This window comes from Entelurus aequoreus, linkage group LG07 (genome assembly GCF_033978785.1).
Source record: "Entelurus aequoreus isolate RoL-2023_Sb linkage group LG07, RoL_Eaeq_v1.1, whole genome shotgun sequence".
NCBI lineage: Eukaryota > Metazoa > Chordata > Actinopteri > Syngnathiformes > Syngnathidae > Entelurus > Entelurus aequoreus.
In genome coordinates, this window is record NC_084737.1 from 26,742,490 (window position 1) to 26,764,200 (window position 21,711).

At 40.9% G+C, this 21,711-nt stretch overlaps 1 protein-coding gene across 1 annotated transcript in view; it reads right to left on the reverse strand.

Moving 5' to 3' along the window:
- Positions 1–15,843, reverse strand: part of LOC133654353 (uncharacterized) — a 47,480-nt gene extending 31,637 nt beyond the window's left edge. Inside the window, exon 1 of the mRNA XM_062054673.1 lies at positions 15,803–15,843. Within this exon, the coding sequence (XP_061910657.1) occupies positions 15,803–15,843 (41 nt within the window). The remainder of the gene's footprint in view (positions 1–15,802) is intronic.
- Between the last annotated feature and the right edge of the window lie 5,868 nt (positions 15,844–21,711).

Sequence of the window (21,711 nt, forward strand, 5' to 3'; positions counted from 1 at the left end):
CCAAAAGCACCTTATTGTAGTGAAACTTACCAAGGGACATGTAACCAAATATTAACATTGCTGTATGTATACTTTTGACCTAGTAGATTTGGTCACATTTTCAGTAGACCCATAATAAATTCATAAGAGAATCAAACTTAATGAATGTTTTTTGTGACAAACAATTATGTGCTCCAGTCAATTTATCACAAAAAAATAAAGAGTTGTAGAAATTATTGGAAACTCAAGACAGCCATGACATTATGTTCTTTACAAGTGTATGTAAACTTTTGATCGCGACTGTATAAATACAACACCGAGCTAGTCTTTTGAACGGCTCTTTGAAAGGAGCGGTTCTTTAAGTTGCTGCCTATCTCTATTACGGAGACAATGATGTCGAAAGCACTGAATTTAAAAATGTCAAGTTACACATTGAATATTACTGAAATCTTTAGTGACAGCAAAGATGGGGCAAATCGGACGAGAGGGAGCAGAAAGGTAGACAGACGGCAGAGAGACATGCACATATTTCAATATTAATCAGCTCAGTAATATTTTAACAGGCTTTAAAAATCCAATTGTGAGCATATTGCCTCTGACTGTTGGCAATGATTATGTGCCCTCAGCTGCACAGCACCTCTTCACATTGTTCACGACAACAACACAGACTGAACCCCTAACTGGGCTGGGACAGACGTGTCTAGCTTGTGTCCCCCTGTGGAAAAACCCAAACCTTCCTCCACAATTTCCAGCTAAATCCGGGCCCATCTTGGGGAAAAGAGTGATTATCCAACCCCTCCATGTCTGCAGGGATCAAGTCCCCATATTGCCAGGCAGCGGTCATCATATTTGAGGTAGACAAGGTGGTGCTTGATGAAAAGGGAGTTATCAATACTGTATGTAGACCTGTCCCTATTGGTCCCACAGCGTCGCTATTAAACTTTAAAGTCACGGTTGAGCCTGTCAGACGGGCGACCACAGGGACACGCAAGAGATGATGAGTTCAATGAGCCCAAAATTTTACTGAGATTAAATCACCAGGGGATGTGACATGGTGCCAAGTATAATAATTAGATAGTCCTACTTGAAATGTATACAGCATGTGCATTATTTTGTCATTATAACCAGGGGAGGATATTGACAGTATGCATTATTAATGGTGAACAAAATCTTTGTATAGCTCGTATCCATGTACAATATGTGTATCATGTCTTTGTGCGTGAGTCAAAAGTTCAGCACAATGTGTAGGACAGGGTATCTCGCTAATGAGGCCTTGCAGCAGTGGGATGCAAGTCACACACACATTCTCACACACACACACACACACACACACACACACACACACACACACACACACACACACACACACACACACACACACACACACACACACACACACACACACACACACACACACACACACACACACACACACACACACACACACACACACACACACACACACGCTAGAAGAATGTTTAGAGTCTAGCCTCCGTTAGTCACAAATCATGGCGAAGCAGTTGCTGTCAGCCACCTCTGTCCTCGCCTCCACACTCGGAGAGATGAAAACATCCGCTTTTGTTTTACCACACTTAATCACATATTTTTGCTCTAAAAACGGGTTGCCTCTATAAAAAAATTTAAAAAAAACGGTTAAAAATTATGCTAATCACAACAGGATATAATATAGTCTAATGTGTGTTCAATCAGCAACAAATGAATGCAAAGTCTGAGTTGGGTATTACAAAATAAAGCACTCAAATAGACCTCAATGTATTCTTGTGCACTGGTATTTAAAACAACAATAAGTAAAATGTCATTTAGAGCTAGACTTTTACCTATTGCACAACATTTGGACAATTACAATTGTTTAAAGTCTCCTATTATACAATTGTTTTTCTAGCAATTTTATATGGCCCATTCTACCGAATCAAAGAACTGCCCCTTAATCAAAAAAGGCTTTAATAAAACACTTAAGTATTCAAACATGCATTTTTACTTACTTTATATTATGATTTCTTTAAACCCAGAGCATTAATTGAGATAGTGATAAGATAAATACATACAACATCATCATTTATAGGGTACTTTACTTCTACTTTCTATTGAGAAGTGGCTGTACCCAACCGTGACCCCTAAATTTCAATTTACTGTAAGGGACAAGCAGTAGAAAATGGATGGATGGATGGATGAAAATACAGCTGAAAACATTTATTTGATTTGTTCCAACGGTGTAATTTAAAAGATCTGTATGATTAAATTTAAACATAGGTTGAAAGACATATATTTATTGTATTTTTTTTTTTTTTTAATTAAAAAACTGTGCTCAGAAAAATCATGTCCCTCGTTTTTATGTCACTACCCAAACACAAGAGTTTTAGAGGCATTGCTGACTCTAAATTTAGGCCACACCCTTACATTTTTGACCAGGATGTGACATTGCATTTCTTCCCATCATGGCTGCATGGTGAGTAACTTAATCATATAGTTTTTAACTAAATGTGTAGCAAAGTCTGGAAATCACTGTAAATCTTTAAAAACTGTCACTTCCAAACACATATTCTCTTTAATATGTAAACTTTTTCAGCTTTTGTGCAACATACAGTATAATATTTTTATGAGTGTACAACTCTTCAAATATTATCATTTTGGAAAATTAAATGGAAAGTAGTTTAATCCTACCATTCTGAAATAATGTGTTCACAAATTCTTAAAATAAGTGAATATTTTTTAAGAATCATCGTTTCAATAATCTTTTTAAAGCAAATAAGCATGTTTTAATGTACTGCTGGTTTCTATCTGTAGTTGTAGAGTTCAGAGAGAAAGAATCAAGACACCAACATGCCAAAACCAAATTAAAAAAGTGGAAAAGAAAGGTTGAGAGAATATAGGACAAAGAGGGAAGGCTGACCCAGTTAACACCAATAGTATTTGAAGAAGGAATAAGAAATAAATTATAAAAGAAAGAAAGAAGGAACGTTTAAAATCATCAAGGATTTATCGGCCGGAGAACAAAGGAAGGCTAACCCTGGACCTGGAAGTCAAAAACTGTGTTTACACTTGACCAAATCATATTTTTTTAGATCTGATTTTTTTACAGCTGACTGTTTTAAATTACAAGTAACATTTTATCTTTATCAGACTCCAGTATAAATGCACACAGGGCCCAGTGTGGCCCAAATATCAATCAATCAATCAAAGTTTATTTATATAGCCCTTAATCACAAATGTCTCAAAGGGCTGCACAAGCCACAATGACATCCTCGGCTCAGATCCCACATCAAGGCAAGAAAAAACTCAACGCAATGGGAACAACGAGAAACTTTGGAAGGGACCGCAGATCTGGGGATCCCCCCTGGGTGACCGGTGCAATGGATGCCGAGTGAAAACGGTTAATAATGTGGCCTCGATGTCACATGCACAGTTCAATCAAGTGAAACCAAAGGAAGTTGACCGGATTCTTTAAATGAACAGGGTAGTACTACAGGAGAAAACATGGATGCTACAGATCAGTGTGTTAATTGGTTTGTGACGTGGCTTTTGTGTAGAGGAAATAAGCACATGATGGAAAACAACTGAAGGAGGAGGAAGAAAAGAATTGCCAAAAGGAAAGTGATCGTGCTGCACCCACTAATGACGTAGTTCAACCAAAGATGACGTAAAAGTCGCAAACAGGTCGCATTGCCGTTTAAACTGCAGTCACATTTGAAAAGATCAGATTCCAAACGGATTTGGACTACCACCTGATGTGGCCCAATATGATACCAACATATTAGATTTGAAGCACTTTGGAGCGTTTCGACTGGCAGAAATTATCCAATCTGATTTGGTGTTCAGTGGAGCCCAAGTAATGCACAATATTTTTCAGAAGCCTGATAGTAATATTAAATGTTTTCTTCTTCTCTGAATACCAAATACATCCACTTTCTACCGCTTGTCCCTCTTGAGGTTGCAGGGTGGCTAGAGCCTATCCCAGCTGCATTCGGTCGGAAGGCGGGGTACACCCTGGACAAGTCGCCTCGTTATCCCAGGGCCAACACAGATAGACAGACAACAATCACACTTACATTCACAAACTCGGGTCAATTAAGGGTTGCCAATCAGCCTATCCCCGGGTGCATGTCTTTGGAGGTGGGAGGAAGCCGGAGTACCCAGAGAGAACCAACACAGTTGCGGGAAAAACATGCAAACTCCACACAGAAAGACCCTGAGCTCAGGAATGGAACCTACAGTATGACCTTTTCTTTTTGAGGCACGAGCACAAACCTCTGCCCCACAGTGCTGCCACTGAATACTGAACCCACGTGGGTGCTTATTTTCAACTGATATTAACAGTTTTCTCAAGAACAAATAATTTTATTGACAACAAAACCTGAATCAATCAATCAATCAATCAATCAAAGTTTACTTATATCGCCTTTAATCACAAATGTCTCAAAGGGCTCGGCTCAGATCCCATATCAGGGCAAGAAAAAACTCAACCCAATGGAAACAACGTGAAACCCTGGAAGGGACCGGAGATGTGGAGACCCCCTTTGGGTGACCGGTGCAATGGATGCAAGTGGATACGGTTAACAATGTGAGAGTCCAGTCCATAGTGGGGCCAGCATGGGATCCTCTTGCATGTAGACGCGTCGGAGCGCCGAGACATCAATGACTGATGCATAAGGAGTGGCCCACTCCGGGTCCCGACTTCATAATGTGAAAGTCCAGTCCATTGGGAGGCCAGCAGGGGATCCTCTTGAATGGAGACAAGTCAGCAGCGCAGAGAGACTTGGAACAGCTAGCGCTTCCTCCGTGGAGGCTACCTGTGGTGACCTGATAACCTCTCCACGCAGGAGAGGGGCAGAGCAGAAAATAGAGACAGCAGATCAACTGGTCTAAAAAGGGGTCTATTTAAAGGCTAGAGTATGCAAATGAGTGCTTCTACTGAGGTAGCATCTCTAAGTGTTACCAGTAGGGCATTCCAGAGTACTGGAGCCCGAATATAAAATGTTTAAAGCCTGCAGACTTATCAGAATTCTTTGAATGCAGATTTCAGGCCGGGACATATGGTACAATACAATCAAGAAGATAGGATGGAGCTAGACCATTTAGTATTTTATACATAAGTAGTAAAACCTTAAAGTCGCATCTTAAGTGCACAGGAAGCCAGTGCAGGCGAGCCAGTATAGGCGTAATATGATCAAACTTTCTTGTCCATGTCAAGTGTCTAGCAGCCACATTTTCTACCAACTGTAATCTTTTAAGGCTAGACATAGACCCTAAAATAATATGTTACAGTAATCGAGACGAGATGTAACGAACGCATGAATAATGATCTCAGCGTCGGTGGTGGATAAAATGGGACACATTTTAGCGATATTACAGAGATGAAAGAAAGCTGTTTTAGTAACACTCTTAATGTGTGACTCAAATGAGAGAGTTGGGTCGAAGATAATACCGAGATTCTTTACCGAGTCGCTTTGTGTAATTGTTTTGTTGTCAAATGTTAAGGTGGTATTATTGAATAAGTGTCGGTGTCTAGCAGGACCGATAATCAGCATTTCTGTTTTCTTAGCATTAAGATGCAAAAAGTTGCTGGACATCTATTGTTTGATTTAATTTAGACACACCTCCAGGTGACTACAATCTGGCGTGTTGGTCAGATTTAGGGCATGTAAAATTGGGTGTCATCAGCATAACAGTGAAAGCTAAAACCGTATTTGCGTATGATGTCACCTAGCGGCCGCATATGGATGCTGCAGAGTGCAGGGCCAAGAACTGAACCCTGTGGAACTCCACATGTTAACTTAACATACTCCGAGGTCATGTTATGGGAAACGCACTGCATCCTGTCAGTAAGATAGGAGTTAAACCCAGAAAAGGCTAAGTCTGACATACCAATACATGTTTTGATACGTTCTAATAGAATGTTATGATCGACCGTATCGAAAGCAGCACTAAGATCAAGTTGCAGCAACATGGATGACGCATCAGCATCCATAGTTAGCAATAGATCATTAGTAATTTTTGTGAGGGCTTTCTCCGTAGAGTGAATGTAATATTTCCAACACCAAGCATTATATAAGTTAATATTACGCAATAAGGTTGAGGGAATATGATACAACCTTGCAAACAAAATAGTGGTCACTACCTAAACATGTGCAGTCACTACCGAAACACTCTGTGTTTACAAAGAAAAGAAGGTATATTGAGTTATCAACTAAAATATTATGATACCAATTGGTTAAATTTATGTTCAACTTCATAAATTATTAACTCTGAAATCAATCTGATCAGTTTTATGCTTTTTAAATATAAAGATTACATATCGATTTTGAAGAATTTCATGTATTGAAGTAGTAATTTGTATGGATTTTATTGTAAAAAACCTCAGTAATTATTTAAAAAAAAATAATCTTTACACAAAGATATGTAAGCATGATATTAACAAAGTAACATCATATGTTATATTCATATTTGAAGGCTATAATTTGATGGTGACACATTTGGGGAGAGGACAAACATTCCCAAATATTCTGAAAATACAAAATACTAATTGACTGTTCTTTTTACAGAAATATGTAATACAACTTACAAAATGTAAAATAATGTATATCCTCATTTTGAACCAATTTGGTAGAATGGCCCATATAAGTGTTAAAATACAGTATACTGGAAGTGTTTTGGCCAAAAGCCAAAAGTGCTCTTAGTAAGCAACACATCATTTGCACGTCTGTAGCTTTAATGCTAATGAAATGACATGCAAGCAGAGTAGTAGATTTTTGTAAAAAGCTTTTATAATTGTAAAGGACAATGTTTTATCAACTGATTGCAATAATGTAAATTTGTTTTAACTATTAAATGAACCAAAAATATGACTTATTTTATCTTTGTGAAAATATTGGACACAGTGTGTTGTCAAGCTTATGAGATGCGATGCAAGTGTAAGCCACTGTGACACTATTGTTATTTTATTTTTTATAAATGTCTAATGATAATGTCAATAAGGGATTTAATCACTGCTATGTTGAAATTGTTACTAATATTGATACTGTTGTTGATAATATTCATTTTTGTTTCACTACTTTTGGATTGTTCTGTGTCGTGTTTGTGTCTCCCCTCAATTGCTCTGTTTATTGCTGTTCTGAGTAAGGCTGAAACGACGCGTCGACGTAGTCGACGTCATCGGTTACGTAAATACGTCGACGCCGTTTTTGTGCGTCGACGCGTCGCATAATGACGTCACACTACCGTCATGGCGGAGCGCAAAGCAGACGATCAAAGAAGACGATGCGAGCGGTGCGAGCGAGGGGGGAAAAGCATGCCAAAAGTGGTCAAAAGTGTGGGAGTATTTCAATAAACGGCCTAATAATGTTGTTGTATGCACACTGTGTCGAGCGGAAATGGCCTATCATAGCAGCACAACGGCTATGAACGAACATTTGAAAAGAAAACCATCAACTAGTCAATCGTCCGCGCGAGCATACGTTGTCATCATTACTCAAAAACATGAATGTGTCATTTGTATCTGCTAGGGGTGTAACGGTACGTGTTTTGTATTGAACCGTTTCGGTTCGGGGCTTTCGGTTCGGTACGGGGGTAACCGAACGAGTTTCTAAGCTAAAGCTAAAGTCTTAACAAGCTGCTTTGCTCCGTCTGCCTCTGTCTCAGCACACAGCATTGTCCCACCCACACAACCATCTGATTGGTACACACGCAGCATTGTCCCACCCACACAACCATCTGATTGGTACACACGCAGCATTGTCCCACCCACACAACCATCTGATTGGTACACACGAAGCATTATCAGCCAATCAGCAGTGCGTATTCAGAGCGCATGTAGTCAGCGCTTCAGGGTGGAGCAGATAGGTGTTTAGCAGGTGAGCATCAGGCAGCGGACTCTCCCCAAATGATAATAAACACCTCCCAGTCAACTACTAGTAACATCACTATGAGCCCGTTGACCTTCTAGAAACTTAAACTGCAGCTCAGCTCGCTCGCAATCCTGGCTTGAGGTGAAGGCTAATTAGCTCTCAGTTCCAGCCACATCGACCCCTTCTGAGCGCCTATTTTCAGCTGCTGGGAATATTGTAAACAAGAAAAGAAGCAAAGCATGTAGACATGCTAACATTTCTTCATTACAACTGTTAGACACTCACTGGAATGAGTAGGATTGGTTATTGTGTACTGTGTTGGACTGGATGTTTATTTTGCACATTTTAAAAGCAATACTTAATGTTTACAGTGCTCCAGAATATTTAGATTGGCACTTTTTTGTATTGGATGTTTATCTTTATTTTTGCACATTTTAGCAAATAAGCAATACTTTCACTTTTGTTGAAATGTTTACACTGTTGTTACAGAATATTTCGTTTTGCACTTTTTTGTATTGGATGTTTATCTTTATTTTTGCACATTTTAAAGCAAAATAAGCAATACTTTTACTTTTGAAATGCTTATACTATTGCAGAATATTAAGATTTGCACTGGATGTTGACTTTTATATTTGCACATTAAAAAGCAAATAAGCTACTTTTAATTTTGTTAAATGTTAAAGGTTTTAAATGTTTACATTGTTACAGAATATTTAGTCATGTTGTTGTCAATGTTGACTGAGTGGCCATACTTCTTTTTTTTTGTAAATAAAAGCCATGCCTTTTGAAAAAACGGGCCTACATTTATTTTTTCATCTTCATTTTGAATAAAAAAATAATCGGCAAAAGGAAAAAATAATCTATAGATTAATCGAAAAAATAATCTATAGATTAACCGATTAATCGAAAAAATAATCTATAGATTAATCGATAGAAAAATAATCGTTAGCTGCAGCCTTAGTTCTGAGTGTTGCTGGGTCGGGTTTGGTTTTGGAATTGGATTGCATTGTTATGGTATTGCTGTGTATTGTTTTGTTGGATTGATTAATTTAAAAAATAAAATTAAATAAATAAATAAATAAAAAATCGATTTTTGAAAAATGACAATCGATACTGAATCGTACAACGTGAGAATCGCGATTTGAATTCAAATCGATTTTCCCCCACACCTCTACTAACAATGCAGTTAATGGGAGCAAGCCATTCTGTCTCTAAATCCATTTAAAAATGCATCCAAAAAACGCCAAAAATACTTCATTTACGTTCCTTAACCTGTATGATAACCAAGCGGTAGCGATATTGTTATTGTAAGAGCAAATACTGAGGAACTCTTTTCCGAGCGTAGCAACACATTTTATTGTGACAACATTAGCCATAAACTAACTTCTGCGTCAGCAGCTGAAACGCGTTTGAGTTTGTAATGCACAACACAATGCGATAGGACACCAATCTGTACTGATTGAAAAACATGCACAATCATATATACAGTATCTGTAAAGTATTAGCCCACATTTCATGTTTTATTTGTACACAGCTAGCTCGACAGCATATGTACTGTAATTGTAATAACAAGCATATGTTGCATGTACCATATCATGATCAATATTAAAGTGGCTCACCCGATGGACAGTTGTCCTCATAGTCAAGCTGGCCGGGGAAGTTTTTTCCAGTTGATTTGGGGTAAGCACTCTATTAATGTCAGTATAGCTTGGCTCCAAGCTCCACATTTACACCATCAAAGTTACGCCGACCTCACTCTCTCGGCTTCCAACTGCTCCAACGTCTCACCCTTTCATTGTGCTAGCTTCTGTAAGTTACACCGTGCGTGACTGCTCGCCGTCTGTTCGCTGTTGCGAAAAAGGCTAAGTATCGCTCTATCTGTGTGCTTTTAATTGTTCTACAGCTTTCTTTATCACTTCTCAAACATATTTAGTGGTACTATTTAACTTGCAAATCACCCGATCTCTGTCCCACCACCCTTTCCTCAGCTAGCTAGCTGCTAAGCTAGCGCGGAGAAAGGCAGCGCCGGTCAGAAGGTAAGTAGGAAGCTACTCCCTTGTGGGGCGGTATAGCTCGGTTGGTAGAGCAGCCGTGCCAGCAACTTGAGGGTTGCAGGTTCGATCCCTGCTTCCGCCATCCTAGTCACTGCCGTTGTGTCCTTGGGCAAGACACTTTACCCACCTGCTCTCAGTGCCACCCACACTGGTTTAAATGTAACTTATATATTGGGTTTCTCAATGTAAAGCGCTTTGAGTCACTTGAGAAAAAGCGCTATATAAATGTAATTCACTTCACTTCACTTCACTTCCCGCAGACCGCGACCACTTCCCTGAGGACAGCAGGAACTTCACTCGGTGACAGAAAACACTGTGAGTAATGGCTTCCTGCGCGTCTTGCACCATACTCACGGAGAGGTTGGCTCTGCTAGAGGGCCGTGTCCGCCAGTTAGAGCAGAGTAATGTCGTAACTTTAGATGTTGCGGACACATCTGCTAGCGTTAGCTGTAGCGAGCTAACTAGCCCAGCTTGTAGCAGTCCTAAGCGGCCTACAAGCTACGGTGTACCGGTTGAGACGCATAATAGATTTAGCTCTTTAGCTAGTCCTACACCCCAGTCTACCGGGCACCACACCTTAGTCATAGGGGACTCCATCACCCGAAACATAAAGCTTAGCAAACCAGCCACAGTAAAGTGTATCCCCGGGGCCAGAGCACCTGACATTGAAGCTAATCTTAGGGAGCTAACTCGCAACAGGCCTAGTAAACACGTACGACAGGCTAATCGCACCACTAATTATGCGAATATAGTTGTACACGTTGGCTCCAATGACACTAGAATGAGACAGTCAGAGATTACAAAGAGAAACATAGCCAGGACTTGTGATCTCGCCAGAAAGATGTCCAGGCATCGAGTAATTGTCTCTGGCCCCCTGCCTGCGAGAGGCAATGATGAGAGATATAGCAGATTAGTCTCGCCTAACAAGTGGCTCTCTATCTTCTGTAGGCAACAGGGACTAACATTTATTGATAACTGGCCCTCTTTCTGGGGCAAACCAGGCTTGCTGATGAGAGACGGCCTTCACCCTAACCAGGAAGGCGCCATCATCCTGTCTAGAAACATAGACTACTATTTAAGTCTCACTTGACTGACTACACTGGAGCAAGCCCGGTCACAGGCAATTACAATGTCTGTTAGTCCGGGTGAGGAGTCAGTTAAGCTAGAACTAGCCAGCGCCAGGCTGGATAATCCATGTACGCATAGCAATTCTCTTAGAATAATACACAATTCACATAATGTTTTTTCTGTTGTGTCTGTGTCAGAGGTGGACATGCATTCTACTGAGGTGGCAAATTATGATATGTCCAGTCTATTGCAGCACCAAGCAAACAATCGGAAAATTCCCGTCATATCAATTCCTAGATATGGTCGAAACTATTTAAAGTGCACTACGCATAATAAACGCAACATTGTTAATATTGCCACTACGGATAATCTTAACAAAAACTCGTCAAAACAGCCCAATACCATTAATATGGGCTTTTTAAACATAAGATCATTGTCTCCCAAGGCGTTATTAGTTAATGAGGTCATTAAAGACAACAATCTTAACGTCATTGGTCTTAGCGAAACCTGGCTCAAACCAGACAAATTTTTTGCGCTCAATGAGGCATCTCCTCCTAACTATACGAATGCGCATGCTGCCCGTCCTCTTAAAAGGGGAGGGGGTGTCGCACTAATATACAATAAAAATTTCAACCTTACCCCTAACCTAAATAATAAATGTAAATCGTTTGAGGTGCTTACTATGAGGTCTGTCACACCGCTACCTCTCGACCTGGCTGTTATCTACCGCCCCCCTGGGCCCTATTCGGACTTTATCAGTGAATTCTCAGAGTTCGTTGCTGATCAAGTGACGCACGCCGACAATATAATCATAATGGGGGACTTTAATATCCATATGAATACCCCATCAGACCCTCAGTGCGTGGCGCTCCAAACCATAATTGATAGCTGTGGTCTTACACAAATAATACATGAACCCACGCATCGCAACGGTAATACAATAGATCTAGTGCTTGTCAGGGGTGTCCCCACCTCCAAAGTTATGATACTTCCATATACTAAAGTAATGTCCGATCATTACCTTATAAAATTTGAAGTTTTGACTCATTGTCAACAAGCTAATAATAATAATAACTGCTATAGCGGCCGCAACATTAATGCTGCCACAACGATGACTCTTGCTGACCTACTGCCTTCGGTAATGGCACCATTCCCAAATTATGTCGGCTCTATTGATAACCTCACTAACAACTTTGACGATGCCTTGCGCGAAATTATTGATAGTATAGCACCGCTAAAGCAAAAAAGGGCCCCTAAAAGGCGCACCCCATGGTTTACAGAAGAAATTAGAGCTCATAAATTATCATGTAGAAAACTGGAACGCAAATGGCGCGCGACTAAACTTGAGGTTTTCCATCAAGCATGGAGTGATAGTTTAATAACTTATAAACGCAAGCTTACCTTAGCTAAAGCTAAATACTACTCTAATCTCATCCGCCTCAACAAAAACGATCCTAAATTTCTGTTTAGTACAGTAGCATCGCTAACCCAACAAGGGACTCCTCCCAGTAGCTCCACCCACTCGGCAGAGGATTTTATGAATTTCTTTAATAAGAAAATTGAACTCATTAGAAAGGAGATTAAAGACAACGCATCCCAGCTACAACTGGGTTCTATTAACACAAATACGACTGTATATACGACGGACACTGCCCTCCAAAATAGTCTCTCTATTTTTGATGAAATAACATTAGAGGAATTATTACAGCGTGTAAGTGGGATAAAACAAACAACATGTTTACTTGACCCACTTCCTGGGAAACTTATCAAGGAACTGTTTGTATTATTAGGTCCATCAGTGTTAAATATTATAAACTTATCACTTTCCTCCGGCACTGTTCCCCTAGCATTCAAAAAAGCGGTTATTCATCCTCTGCTCAAAAGACCTAACCTCGATCCTGACCTCATGGTAAACTACCGACCGGTCTCCCACCTTCCGTTTATTTCCAAAATTCTCGAAAAAATTGTTGCACAGCAGCTAAATGAACACTTAGTGACTAACAATCTCTGTGAACCTTTTCAATCCGGTTTCAGGGCAAATCACTCTATGGAGACAGCCCTCGCAAAAATGACTAATGATCTATTGCTAACGATGGATTCTGATGCGTCATCTATGTTGCTGCTTCTTGATCTTAGCGCCGCTTTCGATACCGTCGATCATAATATTTCATTAGAGCGTATCAAAACACGTATTGGTATGTCAGACTTAGCCTTGTCTTGGTTTAATTCTTATCTTACTGACAGGATGCAGTGCGTCTCCCATAACAATGTGACCTCGGACTATGTCAAGGTAACGTGCGGAGTTCCCCAGGGTTCGGTTCTTGGCCCTGCACTCTTTACTATTTACATGCTGCCGATGGGTGACATCATACGCAAGTACGGTGTTAGCTTTCACTGTTATGCTGATGACACTCAACTCTACATGCCCCTAAAGCTGACCAACACGCCGGATTGTAGTCAGCTGGAGGCGTGTCTTAATGAAATTAAACAATGGATGTCCGCTAACTTTTTGCAACTCAATGCTAAGAAAACGGAAATGCTGATTATCGGTCCTGCTAGACACCAACATCTATTTAATAATACCACCTTAACATTTGACAACCAAACAATTACACAAGGCGACTCGGTAAAGAATCTGGGTATTATCTTCGACCCAACTCTCTCGTTTGAGTCACACATTGAGAGTGTTACTAAAACGGCCTTCTTTCATCTCCGTAATATCGCTAAAATTCGTTCCATCTTGTCCACTAGCGACGCTGAGATCATTATTCATGCGTTCGTTACGTCTCGTCTCGATTACTGTAACGTATTATTTTCGGGTCTCCCTATGTCTAGCATTAAAAGATTACAGTTGGTACAAAATGCGGCTGCAAGGCTTTTGACAAAAACAAGAAAGTTTGATCATATTACGCCTATACTGGCTCACCTGCACTGACTTCCTGTGCACTTAAGATGCGACTTTAAGGTTTTACTACTTACGTATAAAATACTACACGGTTTAGCTCCAGCCTATCTCGCCGATTGTATTGTACCATATGTCCCGACAAGAAATCTGCGTTCAAAGAACTCCGGCTTATTAGTGATTCCCAGAGCCAAAAAAAAGTCTGCGGGCTATAGAGCGTTTTCTATTCGGGCTCCAGTACTCTGGAATGCCCTCCCGGTAACAGTTAGAGATGCTACCTCAGTAGAAGCATTTAAGTCCCATCTTAAAACTCATTTGTATAATCTAGCCTTTAAATAGACCCCCCTTTTTTAGACCAGTTGATCTGCCGTTTCTTTTCTTCTCTCCTCTTCTCCCCTGTCCCTTGCGAGGGGGAGTTGCATAGGTCCGGTGGCCATGGATGAAGTGCTGGCTGTCCAGAGTCGGGACCCCGGGTGGACCACTAGCCTGTGCATCGGTTGGGGACATCTCTGCGCTGCTGACCCGTCTCCGCTCGGGATGGTTTCCTGTTGGCCCCGCTGTGGACTGGACTCTCGCTGATGTGTTGGATCCACTGTGGACTGGACTTTCACAATGTTATGTCAGACCCACTCGACATCCATTGCTTTCGGTCTCCCCTAGAGGGGGGGGGGGGGGGTTACCCACATATGTGGTCCTCTCCAAGGTTTCTCATAGTCATTCACCGACGTCCCACTGGGGTGAGTTTTTCCTTGCCCGTATGTGGGCTCTGTACCGAGGATGTCGTTGTGGCTTGTACAGCCCTTTGAGACACTTGTGATTTAGGGCTATATAAATAAACATTGATTGATTGATTGATGTGTGTTGCTATGGGAACGGAAATACACTATATTGCATACTCACGGTAACACTCAGCAGTTAATTCCAACACATAGTCACACAACATACATATTTGGATTAGTTCACACTCCATTCCCCTTGTTGATTTATATTATTATTTGTTATTTATATATAGTATATATATATACAATATATTTCCAAAATTATTTGGCCACCTGCCTTGACTCACATATGAACTTGAAGTGCCATCCCATTACTAACCCATAGGTTTCATTATGACGTCGGTCCATTTTTTGCAGCTATTGAAGCTTCAACTCTTATGGGAAGGCTGTCCACAAGGTTGCGGAGTGTGTTTATAGGAATTTTCGACCATACTTCCAAAAGCGCATTGGTCGAGAAGGCCTGGCTCTCAGTCTCCGTTTTAATTCATCCCCAAGGTGTTTTATCGGGTTCAGGTCAGGACTATGTAAAGGCCAGTCAAGTTCATCCACACCAGACTCTGTCATCCATGTCTTTATGGACCTTGCTTTGTGCACTGGTGCACAGCATGTTGGAAGAGGAAGGGGCTCGCTGCAAACGGTTCCCACAAGGTTGGGAGCATGGACTTGTCCAAAATGTTTTGGTATCCTGGAGCATTTAAAGTTCATTTCACTGGAACTAAGGGGCCAAGACCAACTCCTGAAAAACAACCCCACATCATAATTCCTCCTCCACCAAATTTCACACTCGGCACAATGCAATCCGAAATGTACCCTTCTCCTGGCAACCTCCAAACCCAGACTCGTCCATCAGATTGCCAGATGGAAAAGCGTGATTCATCACTTCAGAAAACGCGTTGCCACTGCTCTTGAGTACAGTGGCGTCGTGCTTTACATCACTGCATCCGACGCTTTGCATTGGACTTGGTGATTTTTGGCTTAGATACAGCTGCTTGGCCATGGAAACCTATTCCATGAAGCTCTCTGCCTACTGTACATGGGCTAATTGGAATGTCACATGAAGTTTGGAGCTCTGTAGCAACTGTGCAGAAAGTCGGCGACCTCTTTGCACTGTGCGCTTCAGCATCTGCTGACGCCTCTCTGTCAGTTTATGTGGCCTACCACTTGGAGGCTGAGATGCTGTTGTTCCCAAACTCTTCCATTTTCGACAGTTGACTTTGGGAATATTTAGGAGCGAGGAAATTTCACGACCGGATTTGTTGCACAGGTGGCATCCTATGACAGTTCTACGCTGGAAATCACTGAGCTCCTGAGAGCGGCCCATTCTTTCACAAATGTTTGTAGAAACAGTTTCCATGCCTACATGCTTGATTTTATACACCAGTGGCCGGGCCAAGTGATTAGGACACCTGATTCTCATCATTTGGATGGGTGGCCAAATACTTTTGGCAATATAGTGTACATGTGCTAGTAAGCGTTTTTTTTTTGTCATCTTTAAAATCCTAAAAAGAAACAAAACAAATGTGTTCTTGTCTCTCATAATGATTGTGAATGATAGGCAATATTCCAAAAGAAGTGCAGCTCCCCTACGAGTCAAACTAAAAAAGTTCATCATGTGACTGCATCTGAAGTAAACAAGCGACAGCAACACTTACGGTAAGTTACATACATCACTTTACAAAAAAATAATAAAAAATAAAATGTATAGCTGCTAAAAAACAGTAGACTTGAAGGGTTGCTCTAAAGCAGTGGTTCTTAACCTGGGTTCGATCGAACCCTAGGGGTTCGGCGGAGGTCAAGACACACCCGGCTCATAGTGTAAATAAAAACTTCTCCTTATTGGCGTATTACGGAGACGGCAACAGCAGAAGTCAGACTGATTTGCAGGTGTGTAATTTGTTGTGAGTTTATGCACTGTGTTGGTTTTGTTCTTTGAACAAGGTGATGTTCATGCACGGTTCATTTTGTGCACCAGTAAAAAAACATTGGTAACACTTTAGTATGGGGAACTTATTGACCATTAATTAGTTGCTTATTAACATGCAAATTAGCAACATAATGGCTCTTAACTAGTCATTATTAAGTACTTATTAATGCCTCATTCGGCATGGCCTTATTATAACCCTAACCCTGGCCCTAAACCTCTAACCCTAACCAAATAACTCTAAATTAAGTCTTTGTTACTTAGAATATGTTCCTTTAGTGTCCAAAACACTCTAAATTAAGTCTTTGTTACTTAGAATATGTTCCCCATATTAAAGTGTTACCTAAAACATATAACTTTGTCTTGAATTTGAAAAAAACCCATTTTATTTTTCACTAAAGAAGGGTTCAGTGAATGTGCATATGAAACTGGTGGGGTTCGGTAACTCCAACAAGGTTAAGAACCACTGCTCTAAAGGAACGCTTCAGTTATGTAAATCACAAATTTGGACCCCAGTGTTTTATGTTTGCTTCCAAGGCTAAAATGTCAATGCAAGGTTCTGCCATTGTGTTTGCAGTGGTTCAAGTTTATCTTTACAACAGGAGCACACTGGTGTTTTTAGGGATTTTGCTGCAAACATTTTTGTCTATCAGGGGCCAGAATGGTGTCATTCCCAGGCCAGATTTGGCCCCCAGGCCCCTAGTTGAATAACCTTGCCATACGGACTCACCTGACCCTCAATAATTTATCATTTACTGAAGTGGGCACTTTTTAACTGTTGGACACTGTGGATAAAAGCCTGACTTTTTATGTAAAATGTAGCGCTGTTTCGATCATTCAAGAGTGAGATAAGCCGATATCAATACCGCATGTATTAAATGTACATTTTTACATTTATTTATGGCCTATGCTATTGACAGTGTAAAAATATCAACACAATATTTGAAATAGTTTCTTATTCTCTTTTGAGCACTTGTGTAACATGTTTAGCCTTGTCCTCCAGTGATAATGTTAATTGATAATCCTATTTAAGATACAAAGAATGCAGGCTATTTGCCATAGTTTAGGTTATTATTATTATTATAGGGGAGCGACTCCACACTGTGTATGGAGCTGCTCACCGCAGATCTACCGTTCTCCTGGCAACCTCCAAACCCAGACTCGTCCATCAAATTGCCAGATGGAAAAGCGTGATTCATCACTCCAGAGAACGCGTCTCCACTGCTCTAGAGTCCAGTGGCGGCGTGCTTTACACCACTGCATCCGACGCTTTGCATTGGACTTGGTGATGTATGGCTTACATGCAGCTGCTCGGCCATGGAAACCCATTCGTTGAAGCTCTCTGCGTACTGTACGTGGGCTAATTGGAAGGTCACTTGAAATTTGGAGCTCTGTAGCAACTGACTGTGCAGAAAGTTGGCGACCTCTTTGCACTATGCACTTCAGCATCCGCTGACCCCTCTTTGTCAGTTCACGTGGCCTACCACTTCGTGGCTGAGTTGCTGTTGTTCCCATACTCTTCCATTTTCTTACAATAAAGCCGACAGTTGACTTTGGAATATTTAGGTGGCATCCTATGATAACCTGACTCTCCCCAGACCCTTGTAGTTCGCTGAGCTCCACACAAGGGTCTGGGCTCGAAGGCATTGCAAACTCCTTCCAGATAGCAAAAAATAATTAACCAATTAGCATCTCCGGACGGGATTTCATAGATGTGATGTAGCGCCGAAGCGACTGTTTGATTCAAACAACAATGGCGGCACGCAGCCCTTGCTGCGTCGTGTGCTGACATTGATTCTGCTATTGCAACTGTTTTGTTGAATCTATCGAATATTAATTATTTAAAAGATGAACAGAGAACGGTTTTGAAGGCATTTATTGGTGGCAAGGATGTTTTGGCTCTTCTTCCGACCGGGTTTGGATTTCCCAGCGTCACGCTCATCAGCATCACGGGTTGATTTCGATGTGAGTGGTTGAAGTAGCACGTCATTCAAGATAACGGACAAGTGGTTTATCCTATCACATACAATTTTTTTTTTTTACAAGGCCCCTCCTTCTGAAATACATCTCCTATTGAGAACTCCCAGATTTGTGTGTGGAGCTCAGTGAACTACAAGGATCTGGCGAGAGTCAGGTTAATCCTATGACAGTACCACGCTGGAAATCACTGAGCTCCTGAGAGCGGCCCATTTTTTCACAAATGTTTGTAGAAACAGTCTCTATGCCTAAGTGCTTGATTTTATACACCTGTGGCCAGGCCAAGTGATTAGGACACCTGATTCTGATCATTTGGATGGGTGGCCAAATACTTTTGGAAATATAGTGTACTTATATATAAATAAAACATAGAGTGAAGTATATTTATATTGCGCTTTTCTCTAGTGACTCAAAGCGCTTTACATAGTGAAACCCAATATCTAAGCTAAATTTAAACCAGTCAGGGTGGTACAGGGAGCAGGTGGGTAAAGTCAAGTGTCTTGCCCAAGGATACAACGGCAGAGACTAGGATGGCGGAAGCGGGATTTGAACCTGGAACCCTTAAGTTGCTGGCACGGCCACTCTACCAACCGAGCTATGCCGCCCCATATATAGAGCTAAACTACATCCCTGCTGTCTGTGCCGTCTCCTCCTCCTGTGCACAACAATATTTTTGTGTCTTATTGCTTTGTATTTTGTTCAATTACACTTTAGAAAAAATCAAATCTGACCTAATATTGTCTGTTTATTTACATGGCATCAATGTAGAAATATACTGCAACACACCATATGTAATTAGATTTATTTGTACCACACCAAACCACACAGGTCTTCAGGAACCAGGTTCGAGGAACTTTAAAGTTCCTGAACTTTTGGAGGAAAAAGTGAAGTGAAGTGAATTGTATTTATATAACACTTTTCTCTAGTGACTCAAAGCACTTTACATAGTGAAACCCAATATCTAAGTTACATTTAAACCAGTGTGGGTGGCCCTGGGAGCATGAGGGTAAAGTGTCTTGCCCAAGGACACAACAGCATCGACTAGGATGGCGGAAGTGGGAATCAAACCTGGAACCCTCAAGTTGCTGGCACGGCCACTCTACCAACTGACCGGGGGTTAAAGTGGACTGAGAGATGAGCTTGGCCAAATGGCAGACTGCCAGAGGGACGCAAGCAGAGTAAAACAACTTGCAGTGAGCCTTGTCTATAAAATCTGCTACACCTCTCTGATACCGAAGTACATGTCAAACTACTTCCTTAACGTAAATGACCGCCATAACCACAACACCAGGGGGAGCTCCACAAACCACCTTAAACCCAGATTCCGATCTAACAAAGGTCTTAACTCATTCTCTTTCTATGCCACATCAATGTGGAATGCACTCCCAACAGGTGTAAAAGAAAGGGCATCTCTATCCTCCTTCAAAACCGCACTAAAAGAACACCTCCAGGCAACTTAAATGATAAATGATAAATGGGTTATACTTGTATAGCGCTTTTCTACCTTCAAGGTACTCAAAGCGCTTTGACAGTATTTCCACATTCACCCATTCACAAACACATTCACGGCGCTAACCAGCAGCCATCAGGAGCAAGGGTGAAGTGTCTTGCCCAAGGACACAACAGACGTGACTAGGATGGTAGAAGGTGGGAATTGAACCCCAGTAACCAGCAACACTCCAATTGCTGACACGGCCACTCTACCAACTTCGCCACGCCTTCAACCCTAAACTAACACCCTCCCTTCCTCATCATACCTCTTCGGATTGTAAATAATCAAATGTAAACAATCAAATGTAGACACTTTTTCTTATAATTTCTGATCTCTCTCTCTGTGTCCAATACTTGCTGTACATATCCTACCAAGTCAGACCTACACTGTTCCAATGTCAATTTCTCTGATGATGCAATTGTTGATGACTGAAGTGTTGATACCAACCAAACTTAACCCCCCCCCCCCTCCATATCCCACACCCTGGATTGTAAATATTGTAAATAATTAAATGTATATACTCTGATGATTATCTTGTGTGATGACTGTATTATGAAAATAGTATATATCTGTATCATGAATCAATTTAAGTGGACCCCGACTTAAACAAGTTGAAAAACTTATTCAGGTGTTACCATTTAGTGGTCAATTGTACGGAATATGTACTTCACTGTGCAATCTACTAATAAAAGTTTCAATCAATCAATCAAAAAAGATGAAAGCGTCCAAGAAAAGCTCTATCCTCCTTCAAAACCGCACTAAAAGAACACCTCCAGGCAACTACAACCCTAAACTAACACCCTCCCTTCCACATAATACCTCTTTGGATTGTAAATAATCAAATGTAAATAATCAAATGTAGACACTTTTTCTTATACTTTCTGATATCTCTCTCTATGTCCACTACTTGCTGTACATATCCCACCAATTCAGTCCTACACTGTTTCAATGTCTATTTCTCTGATGATGCAATTGTTGATGCTGATTGTTGATGACTGAAGTGTTGATAGCAACCAAACTTAACTCCCCCCCCCCCCCCCCTCCATATCACACACCCCGGATTGTAAATAATGTAAATAATTCAATGTATATACTCTGATGATTATCTTGTGTGATGACTGTATTATGATGATAGTATATATCTGTATCATGAATCAATTTAAGTGGACCCCGACTTAAACCAGTTGAAAGACTTATTCGGGTGTTACCATTTAGTGGTCAATTGTACGGAATATGTACTTCACTGTGCAATCTACTAATAAAAGTTTCAATCAATCAAAAAAAAAAAAAAGCATAGCTGGGCCTATTGATGCCAAAAAAAAGTGTTACCCGCCTTTTCGACCAGGGTTGTTCTTAATGGCCTCGTAAAAACCCGGAAATTCAAAACAATGTTTGAGGCTTCGAGCCTCTGCTCTCAAAAGTGGAGCAAACGAGTGAGACGATAGATATTTTACAAACTGACATACTGTTACATGATTGAAGATGTAAATTTTTTTTTTTTTTAAAACGCATAAGATTCTTACTCACCATTGTTCGTGTCCGTGCCGCTGAGAGAGGGAGAGAGAGAGAGAGAGAGAGAGAGAGAGAGAGAGAGAGAGAGAGAGAGAGAGAGAGAGAGAGAGAGAGAGAGAGAGAAAGAGAGAGAGAGAGCGCGCACTCTAACAGGTGTGCGGAAAC